Below are 15,824 nucleotides of genomic sequence, written 5' to 3'. Positions count from 1 at the left end.
CAGGATTCTTTTCTTTGAGGCGTAGCAATAACTTAAACATTAGTAACTCCTGATTGTCTTGGGCTGTACTATAAATTTATTTTATTTAGAATAATTTTTTTTCAGTTTGTAAAAAATACTGGTTTGGTATGAGGGGCTTTAATTTTTTAATTGATTTCTAATCTTAGTACATTGATAATAAAGAACTGTATCTGTGTGATATAAATTCTTTGGAATGTTTGATACTGTATTTCCTTTGTGGCCTAGAGCAGGGGTTGAAAAACTTTTCCTTAGAGGGCCACATAGTAAATATTTTAGTGTTTATGGACAAGAGGCAAAATGTAGATATTCAAACCTAGGTGTCCATCAACAAATAAATTGATAAAGAAAATGTATTATATATACAAAATGGAATACTATTCAGCCATAAAAAGAATTAAATCCTGTCATTTGCAGCAACATGGATGAGCATGGAAGACATATGTTAAGTGAAATAAGCCCGGCACAGAAAGATAAATACCATATATTCTCATTCATATATGGAAGCGTAAAAAAAGAAAAAAAAAAGTTGGGCTTATAAAAGGAGAACATAGAACTATGCTCACTAGAAGCTGGGAAGGGGAAGGGGTGGGAGGATAGGGAGAGATTGGTTAATATACAAAATTACAGGTAGATAGGAAAAATAAGTTCTAGTGGACTATACTAGTGCTAGGCATCTATAATTAACATTAATTTTTTCTATGTTCTCAAATGGCTAGAAGACAGAAGCTCAAATCATCTCATCATGAAGAAATGATAAATTTTTGCCATGATGGATATGCTAATTACCCTGATTTGATCATAACATATTGTGTACATGTATTGAAATATAACCCTGTACCCCGTAAATATGTACAATTAATAGATGTCAATTAAAAAATAAATTAATTTTAAAAACATTTCAAATGCAACCATTTAAAAATGTGAAAACCATTCTTAATTTGTGGGCTATAATAAAAAGAGGAGGTGGCCAGATTTGTCCTGTAGGTATGGTTTGTTAACCCCTGGCCAACAGCATGATTGATTTTTGTGACAGTGCTGTTTGTGTGTGTGTGTGTGTGTGTGTGTGTGTGTGTGTGTGTGTGTGTTTTATTTTAGGTAGCAGATATGGTTTGTTAACCCCTGGCCAACAGCATGATTGATTTTTGTGACAGTGCTGTTTTTGTGTGTGTGTGTGTGTGTGTGTGTGTGTGTGTGTGTGTGTGTGTGTGTGTTTTATTTTAGGTAGCAGATATGGTTTGTTAACCCCTGGCCAACAGCATGATTGATTTTTGTGACAGTGCTGTTTTTTTGTGTGTGTGTGTGTGTGTGTGTGTGTGTGTGTGTGTGTGTGTTTTATTTTAGGTAGCAGATATGGTTTGTTAACCCCTGGCCAACAGCATGATTGATTTTTGTGACAGTTCTGTTTTTGTGTTTGTGTGTGTGTTTTATTTTAGGTAGCAGTATTTCTATTATACCAAGCTTGTGAGTTGTAATATTTATGTATTTTCTGTCCTTACTAAATTTTTGTCTTTGATCTGTGAGTTTCTGAGATTAGGGTTAGCCTTCTACTATAAGTGTGGATTTTTCAATTTCTCCTTTTAATGCTGTCAATTTTTAGCTTGGTATTTTCAGGCTATTTTATTAGGTACATGCAGTAAATCTTTATGATTGGTACATCTTCTAGGTGGATTGTTCCTCTGGTCACTAATTAAAATTTTTGTTTATTCTTATTAATACTTTTCATCTTTGATTCTACCCTGTCACTTGTGTGACAATAAAATTGCTATATCAACTTTATTTTTCTTGTGATTGTTGAAATGTAGCTGGTAATTCTCTCTCCCTTTTGTTTGCTTTTAAATTTTTTGGGGGGGGGGGCAGCTTGTCGGTACAAGGATCTGAACCCTTGACCTTAACTGTTTTTCTAGTCAAGTCTTATATTAGTTTTCTAGAGCTGCCATAACGAAGTACCACAAGCTTGATGGCTTATAACAATAGACATTTATTCTCTCACAGTTTCAGAATCTAGAAATTCAAAAACAAGGTGTTATCCTCAGGGCCATGCTATCTGAAGGCTGTCGGAGAGAAACTTGCTTCTAGCTGCTGGTGTGTGTTAGCAATCCTTGGCATTCCTTTGCTTGTAAATGCATCACTCCAATCTCTCCTTTCATCTTCATATGACCTTATTTGTGAGTCTGTGTCCAAATTTCTCTCTTCTCAAAAGGACATCAGTCATATTGGATTTAGGGGTCACCCTAATCCAGTAGGACCTCAATTTGATTACACCTGCAAAGGTCCTATTTCCAAAAAAGGTCACATTCACAGGTTCTGGGTGGGCCTAAATTTCTAGTGATACATTATTCAACCTACTATAATTCTATTGAAGTATAATTTACACACAATAAAATTCAGCCTTTTTGCTAAACAGTTCTATGAGCTTTGGCAAATGCATACAGTTGTGCAGCTACTACAATCACCCTCCCCAAAATTCCTTTTTTTGTTTTTTATATTCAATCACTATACCCACTGCTAGCTCCTGGCAACCATTGACATGTTTTATATCTCTGTTGTTTTACCTTTTCAAGGTTGTCATGTAAATGGAATTATATATTATGTAGCCTTTTGAGTCTGGCTTTTTAAGATTTAACATAATACAATTTCAAATTCATCCATGCTGTTCTGCGTGTCAGTAATTTGTTCCTGTTTATTGCAGAATAGTAATCCATTGTATGCATATTTAGTTTGTTTATCCATTTACAAGCTGAAAGATATTTGTGTTGATTTCTAGATTCTGGCAATTGCAAATAAAGCCACTGTTAACATTTGTGCACAGGTTTTCATGTGAGCATATGTTTTTATTTCTCTTGGGTAAATACCTGGGAGTGGGATTGCTGGGCTATATGATAAGTATATATTTAACTTATTTGTTTATTTATTTATTCATTGAGACATATTAACTGTACATAGTTGTGGGGTTCAAAGTTGAATATCAATACATGTATGCAATGTGTGATGATCAAGTCAGGGTAAGTAGCATATTCTTCATTACAAAGTTTAATCATTTCTTTGTGATAAGGACATTCCATCTCCTGTCTTCTAGCTGTTTAATAACATGCAGTAAACTATTGTTAATTATAGATGCCTAGCTCGACTGTATGCCCACAGGATTTATTTTTCTTCTCTAGCTGTTATGTTTCCATTAACCAACCTCTCACTATCCTCCCCTTACTCCCACTTTCCCACCTCTAGTAACCATAGTTCTGCTCTCTGCTTCTGAAAGTTTAACTTATTATTGTTGTTTCTTTCTTTCTATTTAACTATTCGAGGAACTACCAAACTTTTCCAGTGTCCATACCATTTTGTATTCATACCAGCAATGTATGAGTTACTATCATTCTGCATTTTTGCATTTGATATTGTCGGTAATTTTTAAAGCCATTCTAACATGTGTGTACTGATATCTCATTGTGATTTTGATTTGCATTTGTGTAAATGACTAATGATGTTGAGCATCTTTTCATGTGATTATTTGCCATCTTCTTTGATGAAGTATCTGTTCTTTTGCCCATTAACAAAAATGTTGTCTATTTTCTTAATTTTTTCTGAGATTTCTTTGCATATTCTAGAGTCCTTTATCACGTATGTGAATGATGAAACAAATGATTATTTTAAAAAATGGGAGTAGCTTTTTGAGTAACTATGTATAATTGTGAATTAATGAAGTCAGTTAAAAACCCTAGACCTTCTTATTATTTTTGTTGTTGGTATTGTTTTAAAATTAGCCAACAGTTTTTAAGTGCTTTCTTTGAGTTAGGCACTATTCTCAATATTTCACATGAATTATTGAAAATATTTTCTCCCAGTCCGTGGCTCCTCTTTTCATTCTAAGGAGCAGAAGTTCTGCCCTTGAAGTCAAGTTTACCAATTTTTTTTTTAATGGATTGTTTTTGGTGTTGTATCTAAAAAACCTTTGCTCAAGCCAAGGTCACAAAGATTTTCTGTTTAATTAGAGAAGTTTTATAGTTTTAAGTTTAAAATTTAGGTCTACAGTGTATTTTGGAGATTTTGTATAAGAAATGAGTTCCAGGCCAAGTTCATTTATTGAGTATGATGTTCCATTGTTCTAACACTGTTTGTTGAAAAGACTGTTCTTTCACTATTGAATTACCTTTGTAGATTTATCAAAAATGCCTTTGACCATAAATGTGTGGATCTGTTTCAGGATTCTTTTCTGCTTATCCTTTACCAGTACCACACTCTTGATGACTAGAGTTTTGCAGTAAGTCTTGAAGTGATTTGACTCCTCCAACTTTGTCTTCTTATACTGTCTTTGTTTTGGTATCAGAAATGCTGGCCTCATTCATTGATTTGATTACTTTTTAAATTAATATTATTTCTGTTTTCTCTAAGAGATTGTATAGAACTGATATATTTTGGAAGAATTTGCCAGTAAACATCTGGCTTTAGATATTTCTTTTATGGAAGGTTTTAAACGACGAATTCATTTTTATTAATAGTGAAGTTTACACATTATCTATTTCAAATTTGGTGAGTTTTGAGAGTTTGTGGTTTTTGAGGAATTTCTCCATTTCATGTACGTTGTCAAATTTGTTGTGTAGAGTTCATAGTATTATTGCCTTCTTTACTCTTTTTTTTTAACATTATTATACAATTTTTTTTTTACTGGTCATGCATATTCATGGGGTACAAAGCTGACCGTCACTGTGTCCAAGATGTGATGATTAGATCAATACTATCAGCATGCCTATTACTACAAATTGAAATTATTCCCCATTCCCCCCACCTACCTCTCCCTGACCTTCCCCTCCCCCCGCCCTCCAGCCACTGCAACCCTAGGTATGTTCTCTCTCTTGTTTACTCTTAACATCTGAGATGTTTGTAATGATATTTTTGCTTTCATTTTTGATATGTCTTGATTTCTGCCCCCTATCTTTTTTGCTCTTTAGCAGTTGTGTCAGAGGTTTAGCAGTTTTCAAAGAATCTGTTTTTAGTTTCATTGATTTCTCTGTTTTTTGATTTTCATTTTTATTAATTTCTGTTACTTATTTTCTTCTTTCTGCCTATTCTATGTTTATTTTGCTCCAATTGTCAATTTGACACCTTTGTTATAAGTATTTCATACCATAATATTCCCTTTAAGTACTTCGTTAATTGCATTCTACGGATTTTGGTATGTGGTGTCTCCATTTTCTTTCATTCCAAAATGTTTTCTTGTTTACCTTGAGACTTCCTCTTCTGACCCATGGATGTTTTAAAAATTTGCTGTTTACTTTTCAAGTGTTTGGAGGTTATCATTCTGTTATTGATTTCTAGTTAAATTCCCTTATGTTCAGAGAGCGTACTTTCAATTCTCTTAAATTGAACTTCTCAAATCTTCAGGTTCATGTCTCTCACCAAATTTGGGATGTATTTATCCATTATTTCTCAAATATTTTTTATGTCCCACACCCTACTTTCTACAATTTCAGTAACATGAGTGTTAGATCTTTTGTTATCATCCCCACAGGTCCTTGCGCAGGCTCTGTTAATTTTTTTTGTCTATGTTTTTTTCCCCTTCATTGTTCAGATTGATTAATTTCTGTTGATCTGTCTTCAAGTTCACTGTGTCATCTTGAATGTTAGTATGTAGTGCATCTAGTGCATTTAAAAATTTTGGCTATTGGATCTTTTGAGTTCTAAAATTTGTATTTGTTTGTTTGCTATTATTTGCTATTTATATTAGCATATTGCCTCCCCTCTCTGCTCAAAGTCTTAATGTTCATGTAACATCACTAATAAAAATGTAATTTATCTTTGCTGGAAATTTGGCAAACTCTTAGTCTTCAGTGTCAATCAGCATTACTTGTTGGGTTTTTCTAAATATGTATTTCTGAGCCCCGTCTCTAGAGATTGTGATTCAATCTGATTCATATCAACAAGTATGTGATACAATAAATAAAGAAGAAAATAACCTAAATGTGCATTTTCTCTATTATAGCACTCCTGTCTCAATGCAGGATGCTATCCATGGTCTGGGAGATTCAGAACAGATATGTCTGAGGTACATTGTGATATTAGTGTTCCTTGAAGATTGCTAGTTCAGTGTGTGTCCTGAGACAGCTAGGTACCATCTGAACACACAGGATGTTGAACCACAGTTGTGCTGCCTTGGTCAGGGACTCAGTCCCTCACCATCATCCTAGTTATATTCTGTACTGGTTCATCTTTCTTGAGATTGTCTGTATGAATCATTGAACATGTGGTTTCTTATTCCTAAGTCAAGGAGTAGAACTTAAAATAATCATGTCATTTTCTTTATCATGTTTAAGGAAGAAATGTTTAATTCTTTTCAGCCTTTTTTATTGAGGCCTAACATACATCAGTGAAGTGCTTAAGATGTACCGTTCTTAAGTGTATAGCTTGAACTTTTTCTATGTATGGTTATGCAACTATCATACAGTTAAGACATAGAACATTTCCAGCTTCCCAATAGTTTCCCTAATGTTCTTTCCCAGTCAGTAACTCCCTTCCCCTGAGTCAACCACTGTTCTTCTGATTTCTAGCATCATAGGTTAGTTTTGCCTGTTCTCAGACTTCATGTAAACGGAGTCATGTAATACGTATTCTCATGTATCTGGTATTTTTAATCAAATGATTTCTGTAGCAAAGCTTTGTTGAGTTATTTAATATTATTGTTTTTGACTCCTTTATACTCAAAACACATCTAAACAAAGCAGATTCAATTGACTTTTATTCTACATTTTTCTTACATGAGGTAATCTTAAAATTCTTTAAGAAATTTCCCATATCACTTTTCCCTCTCTAAAATGTTCAGTGACTCTCTGCTTCATCCACTTACATAGTGTCTGTTATTTATTTCCACAGGTTATTCTTGCCTGGGCTCCCTTTTATTCTCTTCCACGTTTCCTTCTACCAGTGTATATTAGTCCTTTTTGTGTTGCTATAACAAGATAACTGAAACTGGGTGATTTATAATGAAAATGAAATTTATTGCTTACAGTTTCTGAGGCTAAGAAGTCCAAAGTCCATCTGGTGGTGGTGACAGTGACCCAGGGGTCTCATATTGCAAGATGGTGGAAACAGAGAGAACAGAGAAAGAAAGAGACTCTTCTCTTCTTTTAAAGCCCTCAGAACCACACCCCTTACCACCATTTTTAATCTACTCACTACTGCACTGTCCTACAATCTAATCACCTCTTCAAGGCTCCACCTTTCAGTTACCATAATAGGATTTCCCACCCTCTTAACAGTCACAGTGGGGTTTAAGTTTCTTTCTTTTTTTTTTTTGTCTTTTTTTTGTGACCGGCTGCACCGCGCTCAGCCAGTGAGTGCACCGGCCATCCTTATATAGGATCCGAACCCGCGGCGGGAGCACTGCTCTCCCGAGTGCGCCACGGGGTCAGCCCTTAAGTTTCTAATACATAAAACTTGGGAGACACAATTCAAGCATCAGGGAATTTGGGGGGGACATAATTCAATTCACTACATTCTGCCCCTGGCCCTCCAAAACTCATGTCCTTTTCACATGCAAATACATTCATTTTGTCCCCAAAGTCTTAACTTGTTTCAACTCAAGAGTCCAAAGTTCAAAATCCCATCTGTGAAATCAATGCAAGTTATCTACTTCCAAAATACGATGGTGGGACAAAATAGGGTACATATTCCCACTCGAAAAGGGAGAAATAGGCCAAAAGAAAGGAGTAATAGGTCCGAAAAAGTCCAAAACCTAGCAGAGCAGGCATTAAATCTCAGTGCTGGTGAATCAGGGACCTTGACTTCATGTTTGATCTCTGCATGCTGGTGTGGGGGTGAGTCCCCAAGTCCTCGGGTACTCTGCTCCTATGGCTTTCCTGATTATAGGCCACACTTCAGCTCTCCCAGGCTGGCATTCCACTCTGGTAGCTCCACAGGTCTGGGGTCTCTATGGTGGTCCTGCTCTCATGGCTCCACTAGGCATGGCACTATTGGGGTTTCTCTGCTGCAACTCTGACCCCACGTTTCTGCTCATCATTGCTCTAGCAAAGACTGTAGAGTGAATCCACCCCTGTGATAGATAGCTTCCTGGGCCCCCAGGCTTTTCCGTACATCCTTTGAAATCTGGGTGCAGGCTCCCAAGCCTTCACAACTCTTGCATTCTGCAAACCTGCAGAGCTAACACCACATGGACACCGCCAAGGCTTCTGGCTTATATTTTCCAAAGCTGTACATCCAGCCACACCTGGGGCCACGTTAGCCATTGCTGCAGCAGCCAAAGCAGCTGGGGTGCTGGAAGCAGCTTCTCGAGGTGGCCCTGGGTATCAGGCCCATGGAACTCACCTCAGGCCTGTTCCCCAAGACTGTTTTCACTCCCAGGGCCTTTGGGCCTAAAATGAAAGAGTTGGTCCTAGAGGCTTCTGCAATGCCTTCAGGTCCTTTTTCTCCTTCTCTTGATAATCCCTTTCCTATGTACTAATCTTCTTAGCTAATGGTCTCTGGGCTGCACCATTGCATGTTCTCTGCTTCTCTACCACATGGCCAGACTGCAAATTTTCCAAATCTTTATGCTATGCTTCCCTTTTAAATTCTGGCTTTATGTTGTGCCTTTGCTGCCATAACTCATTGTAGGCTGTTGCAAGTAGCCATGAAGCTTCCTTAATGCTCTGCTGCTTAGAAATTTCTTCCACCATATACTCTGGTTCACAACTCCTACATTCCAACTTCCACAAAGTCCTAGGTTATGGACAGAATGCAGCCAAATTCTTTGCCAGTTCACAGCAAGGGTGATCTGTGCCCCAGTTTCCAATAAACTCTCTCTTATTTTTATCTCCTTAGGATGATCTTTACAGTCCATATTTCTATCAGCATTCTGCTTACCACCATTTAACCAGTCTCTTAAAAGGTTTAAAATAGTCTCTAAAAAGTTCCAAATCTTCCCTGGTTTTCTTGTCTTCTATACTTCCACCAGTGTCTAGGCTTTTTCTAGCCTGTTCCTCCAAATACCTCCAGATTCCTTCACCCTCTCCTCAACACCCAGTTCCAAAGCTGCTTCCGCATTTCCAAGTATCTGTTTTAAGCAACACCTCACTTCTCTGGTACCTATTTTCTGTATTAGTCCATTTGTGTTTATAACAGAATACACGGAACTGAGTGATTTCTAAAGAAAAATGAAATTTATTGCTTACAGTTTCTGAGGCTGAGAAGTCCATCTGGTGGTGGCAATAGTAACCCAGAGGTCTCACATTGCAAGATGGTGGAAGCAGAGAGAGCAGACAGAGAAAGATAGACTCTCCTCTTCTTTTAAAGCCCTCAGATCCATGCCCCTGACCACCATTTTTAATCCATTCACTGCTGCACAGTCCTACAATCCAAACACCTCTTCAAGGCTCCACCTTTCAGTTACCATAATTTGAATTTCCCACCCTCTTAACAGTCACAGTGGGGGCTAAGTTTCTAATACATAAAACTTGGGAGACACAGTTCAAATTTCAGGGAGTTTTGGGGGGATATAATTCAATCCACTACACAGTGCATAGAGTTGAAAAGGATATTTCTAAAATCTTATCTCCTATTTGTTCTTTGCCATGCTAGCATTTGGTATGGGGTGAATTAGGTTGAACTGAATGTCTACAGTTATTGTATTAATATGGCGTTTTTCTCCTCTTCTTTGGACAGCATGATGGAAGTGGTTCATTGCATGATGTTCAGCTATCATTGCCATCTAGTCCAGAACCAGAAGATCGTGATCAGATATATAAGGTATGACTAGGCAGTCATGCTGAATTGTTCAAAATTCTTTTTTGTTACTAAAATAATAAAGCAATAACAAATGTATTAAAACCTAGAGCTTTGCTGTCTTGGGTATTAATCAGGTTTGCTCTTAATTTTTGCTGTTTTGGTGAGTTAAAATGATATCCCTGTGGTGCTTTAATTTGAATTTATCAGTTGGGTAATCATTTGTCCTTGCATTACCATTTATCACTTGGGTAATCATTTGTCCCTATATTACCACTGTGCAGGATTCTTTTTTTAAAGTCACTGTTTATGATATGAATAATAGTTTCAAAAACACGACTACCAATAAAAATTAAAATAATAATAGACACTTCTCATATATAATCACAACACTGAAGAAATATACTGAAAATGAGATGAATTTGCCTTTTTATGTTTGAAAATATAATTACTGAATCCAGATGTATTGTAGTGAATGTTTGAAAGTATACTTTTTATAATTTTCATTGTCTTTAGGTCTGTTTTTAGTTTATGAAAGCTCTTTTCTTTTGCAACTGTTTATCTCTTAAACACGTATTTCTTTCTTTTTTTTTTTTGACTGGTAAGGGGATCACAACCCTTCAACTTGGTGTCGTCCGCACCGCACTCAGCCAGTGAGTGCACTGGCCATCCCTGTATAGGATCCAAACCCGCTGCCTCGGCGCTACCAGTGCCGCACTCTCCCGAGTGAGCCACGGGGCCAGACCAGCACGTATTTATTTCTTAAGCACACATAAATATTCTTAATTTATTTAATATTTCCTAGTAAAGTTATTGTTGGCTTTTACATCCTATTTTCAGGATGTACTATTCAGTATTTGCTATTTGTCTGTAGTAACAAATAACCTCAAAACATTGGTGACTTAGAAAAATAAAAGTGAATAGTCTCACTTAATGTTACGTATTTGCTGTAGATCAGCAGGGACTCCATTTCATGTTTCTTTTTCATTCTCCAAACTGAAGGACCAGCCCCTATGGTGGGACATGTTATTGTGCCAAAGGGAAAAGAGCTTTGACAGAACCACATGTGAATTCTGCTTGGATGTGGCCTGTGTCACTTCCAAAATAATTCTAGTGGCCAAGCCTGGTATTAGCAGAGCAGAGCAGTATAATTTTCTCGTAGAATACAGAGTGACATATTGGGAACAATATGGTATACAAAGCAATCAAAATCAAAAAAATATAGCATAGTAGTCACATGCAGTTATCTCATCTTGTCTTTTCAACTTGTTGCCTACCTGTCCTTGCCAAAATTACTTCCCATCTCTGGGCTTTTAGCGTACTGCCAGTATAATATTCTAAATCAGCAGGTCTGTAGCAGGCCATCTTTTTTTTAAAAAAAGTTTTATATACACACCCAGTTGAGAACCATTGAATTAAATGATCTCTGGTGATCTCTCAGTTTTTTTTTAACTTTTGTGACTCACATTTTAAAACTGAAGTTGACCTTTTTTCCTGAATTTTTTTTTGTGTGTGTGTGTGAAAAGTCTTTTTTACATGTAAAGAAATTATTTTTAAAGAAAAAAATTTAATTCCAACTCCTTATACAACTCGTGTCTTCTTTTTTTTCTGTGTACCTTTCTAGTTAGTCTACATATTTAATATTACATGACAGACATTGTTATGTGGTATTTATTCCCTACTCCTCCGTTTTCTTATTCAAGCTGAGATGCAATAGCTCATGCTGTCTCTTCTCTCCAGTATCCTAGTCTCTCTTGCACAACAGTAAATCCCCAACTGTGTCACCTTCTCATTCAAGGTGGTTTAGCAGTATAGTTTCAAATGACACAAGTATGTTGACTTGTACCATTATGAATTTAGGGTCTAAAATCCCCACTGGACCTGCCATGCCTTCAATCTGTCCTTTTATTTATCTCAGGACAGCTCTCTTTTCCATTCCCTTGATGAGCTATTCCACACATTGATCACTGTCAAGCCCCATACCCAGCCAGGCTATTCAGCCTCTGCAGGTAGCCTTGTGTTCAGCAAGCAAAGATCTTCTGCTTCTCACCTTTCTGCCTTTAACCTAGCTGTATCTGTCTCATTCCCATTTACTTTGTTCCAGTTAGAGAGGAAAAGTGACCAGTATGCTGCGGAAAACCACGCTTTCTTCTGTGTTCTTAACTGTCTTTTACTGCTCTTCTCTCATCTGTCTTTGGTGTGTTTCCTTTACTTTCTCTTCATCATCAGTTTATAAATTTGTGTATCTCACCTGTCTTAAATTCAAATAAAGTTTTCTTTGACTCTCTTTAACCCCTTTCCAGTTGATGTGAAAATCTGGAAAAATGAAAATAACTACTGGTTTTAATGCTATGTACAGTTGGCATGGCCTTTGTCTTAAAAGCTTTATCCCTTGGCTTTTATGTCACTTCTCTCTGGAATCCCTCAGACCTCTCAATATTTTTTCCCCATTCCCTTTGTAGGCTTTTCTCTTCTTCTTCTTGTTTATTTATTTATTTTAAATATGATTTAGGAATATTTACCTAATTATTACATTCAACAGATAATGATACAGTACAGTTAACTCAAACAAATACACTTAGAACAGGTTTAATTTCACAGCATCTAAACTGCCCTCAGAGTGACTGAGGCACCGTTGTTCCTCCCACCCACATATGGGCTTACTGTTCTAGCAATTAAGTGCAGGGTACGTGCAAAGTCACACAACCAATTAGCATGGTCTTCCTCAGGTCAAGGCAGAGTGATGGAGTTTATGTTAAGCACTAGATCAAAAAGTTGGGGACAGGCTAATGCTAGTAGTGAAGTCAGCAGCTTTGTTCCTCTTCTGTATATGTTAGATTATTAGTTCAGCCCTTTTTGAACTTTTTGCTTTGATGATTTCATATATGACATATATAGAGATGACATGTAAAATTTCTCTCTTTCGTACTTGCTAATCCAGTTGCCCACCGGACATTTCTACTGTATGTCCCACCCATAGGTACCTCTAACAATATATTTAAAACTCACACATATTCCTTTTTGGATATATTTGTTCTCCTGTATTCTCCATTTTTCTTGGTAGCACGATTATTCATTGTGTTACTCAAGCTAGAAATATGAATGTCACTCTTAACCGCTCCTCTGTGCTCTTCTTTCACATGCAGCAAATTGTGAAACTCCAAGTTTTTTGATCCCTTCTCTTCTTCTCCATCTTTATTATTGCTCTCTTGGGTCAGAATCTCATCTGGAGTATCACAATGTCTTGATATCAAGTATCTAGCCCAGTTTTGTCGCTTTTGTCAAATTTGTCTTCCAAACAGCTGTCACAGCCATCTTAAATGAAAATCTGTCACACCCTGGCTAAGGCCATGCTTGATAGTCATGGCCTTCTGGGATCTAGTCCTTACCTATTTTTCTAGCCAGGTTGCTATGCGCTATTTATCATAGCCTTTGTGCGACCACATCACTGCTTATAGTTCTCTAAAGTGCTATGCTTGTCCCTGCCTCTGTATTGTTGTATGACACTTAGAATTCCTTACCCTAAAATTCAAAGCCTACTACACTTCTCTATCTTCAGAATCTTCTGCACATCCTTTAGGACACCATTGGAGTCACCCATTTCCTAATGTGATCTCCTTTGCCTATCTTTATGCGTAATATCCTTAGAGCAGTGTCTGCCATATAGTAAATGCTGGCTGTTAACGTTTTTACCACATTGTATTTTGAGTTCATTTTTCAGGTCCATTTCCTGTAACACTGACAGAACTTAGCCATGGCTACATGAATGATGGCTTCGTAGTATTCTATCAGATTGCCTCATTGTATTTCTGTTGTCCCCTTGTAGGGCAATTGTAAACTTGTAGACTTTAAGATAATACCTTTTTGTAGGTTTTCTCATACTTAAGATCATTTCTCTGGCATAGATTACTGGGAACGGTATGATGAATTAAAGAGAGCTAGTATTTTTATGACTCCTATGCGTATAGGTATAAATGTTTGTTTGGAAAGGTTAATTGCTATGTCTGATTATGTACTGTATCATTTTTTTTCTGCAGTCTTATTGATTACATCGGGTATTTCCTCCTAATCTAATAACTGTACAACAATACTTTCATACTTTAATTCGTGTTTCTTCAACAAGTTAAATAGAACATTTCACCAGTTATATGTATGTTTGTGAGAACTGGCTATTTGTCTATTGGGACCTTGAAAATGATCTTATGTTTGGACAGGCTTTTAATATACTAGATATATAAATCCTTTGCCATATTTGCATAGGTTTTCACCAGCTTTTAACTTTAATGTTAGTTGTATAGATGCTTTAAAATATGATATAATCAAATATATTTATCATTTCTTAATAGCTTCATTTGCTACATAGCTTGGAAATGTGTCTGTCTAAATGTATCCTTTGGAATGTATTTTTCACAATATGCAATCCCTCTTTTTTTGCCTTGATTTATGAATTTTGAACATTCCTAAACTCTTACTAAATTCAACTGGAGATCATTTTTTGTATATAATAAACAGTATTTCCCAGTTACATTATACATAACAGCGTTTTAAAAAATCTTTTTTCCCCATTGTTTGGGATGCTTATGTGACATGTTAAAGCTTTTGTAAAATGTCTGTTTCTGATCTCTTGTTAAAGAGACTAAAAAATTTTTTGTTGTTGTTCCCGTTATATCTGAGGGAGATGACATACTTCGCTGAGTAACAACACGTTATAATTATTTGCTTACATATTTTTTCTTCGGAAAGATATATCATTCACATATTCTTATTTCTTTGCTTATACTATTTCCTTGGTATATATTTCTGAATAATTGAGTAGCAGTATGCAGAATGGGCTAACCATACGACAATGACACTTTACGCTTTGGAAATGTAACCAGATTACTGCCTAATGTGACAGTGAGTTTCCATTTAATAGAATTAGACATTTCTCATAGATAAGTTGATTGGGTATTCTTTCTTTGATTCAGGCAGTACTCCTTAAGAAAGTGGCTAATGGAAAAGCAATCTCCCTTGATAACCTTCGGGCACATTTATCTTTTTACTGAATTCTGAACCAGCCATGAAATGCCTCTGTGCGTTTAATTACACCATTTCCTCTGCTTGCCATGCCTTTTGTTTTCTCCAACTGGCAACTCTTATGCATCCCTTGAAATCCAGCTGAAATTTCTCTTTTGTATGTGATTTATTCTACTCTATGGCATATGTCTCAGTTTCCTCATATGTAAAAAGAACATAACTACCTACCTTAGGGGTGTAGTCACAATCAAATTTTTAAATTCGTGAGTTTCTGGCACCTAGTAAGTACTCGGTGAGTGTTAGCTGTTGGTGCTCTTATTGTTCATGGTTCACACGTCAGCTTCCATGATGTCATGAAATCTTATGAGATTCTTTTTTAATAGATGTTCATCCTACATGAACAAATAGTTCATTCATTAGTGGGTCTTCGTCATTGATTTAATGCTTCATATTAGGGTATTTTTAAGTACCTTGTCTTAAATTGTTTTTAATATTTCAGAATGAAGATTTATTAAATGAAATAAAACAGCTTAAAGAGGAAATAAAGAAAAAAGATGAAAAAATCCAACTGTTAGAACATCAGCTTGTAAGTATTACAGTGTAGTATGTAAGGTGGAGGCATTTCAAACTGGGAAATATATGTTTTTTATAAAATGCTGAGCTGGAATTAGAGTTTGACTTTATATTTGGCTTTCAAAGTTGCACTATTGCATCTTTTTTAGATTATATGCACTCTAGTAGAAGTATGTGATTTAACTTTCAGTCTAAGTATTAAGTTTTCAGTGTGAAAAAAATTGATTCATTTTTAGTGTATTCTGTTTGGGGGATTAAAATTCACCAATTAACATTCATTTTAAGGGTTTGGATCTCCATACCAACCAACTGCCCAAAAAAAAAGGAAAGAAAGAAAACTTTTATTGATGCAGGGTAAATTTGATTTTCCTTCAGATATATTTAAAGAAATGAGTACTGGTGAACATTTTATCTTTCTGTGAGCAGAGCAGAATGAAACTGAGTACTCAGGCTTAGGTATCTTAGATTAAAGGGCATTCCAAGAAAATGTTTCTTCCCTATGGATG

General features: G+C 36.1%; 1 protein-coding gene across 5 annotated transcripts in view; it reads left to right on the top strand.

Moving 5' to 3' along the window:
* CCSER2 (coiled-coil serine rich protein 2) overlaps positions 1–15,824 on the top strand; it is a 215,429-nt gene that overhangs the window by 159,205 nt on the left and 40,400 nt on the right. For all 5 annotated transcript variants that reach the window (XM_063085363.1, XM_063085364.1, XM_063085366.1 and 2 more), the window contains 2 exons: positions 9,670–9,753; positions 15,245–15,331. In XM_063085363.1, coding sequence (XP_062941433.1) covers positions 9,670–9,753; positions 15,245–15,331 — 171 coding nt within the window. The remainder of the gene's footprint in view (positions 1–9,669; positions 9,754–15,244; positions 15,332–15,824) is intronic.

This window comes from Cynocephalus volans, chromosome 2 (genome assembly GCF_027409185.1).
Source record: "Cynocephalus volans isolate mCynVol1 chromosome 2, mCynVol1.pri, whole genome shotgun sequence".
Lineage (NCBI taxonomy): Eukaryota > Metazoa > Chordata > Mammalia > Dermoptera > Cynocephalidae > Cynocephalus > Cynocephalus volans.
Note: the sequence above shows the minus strand (reverse complement) of the source record. Positions and strands in the feature narration are given on the sequence as shown.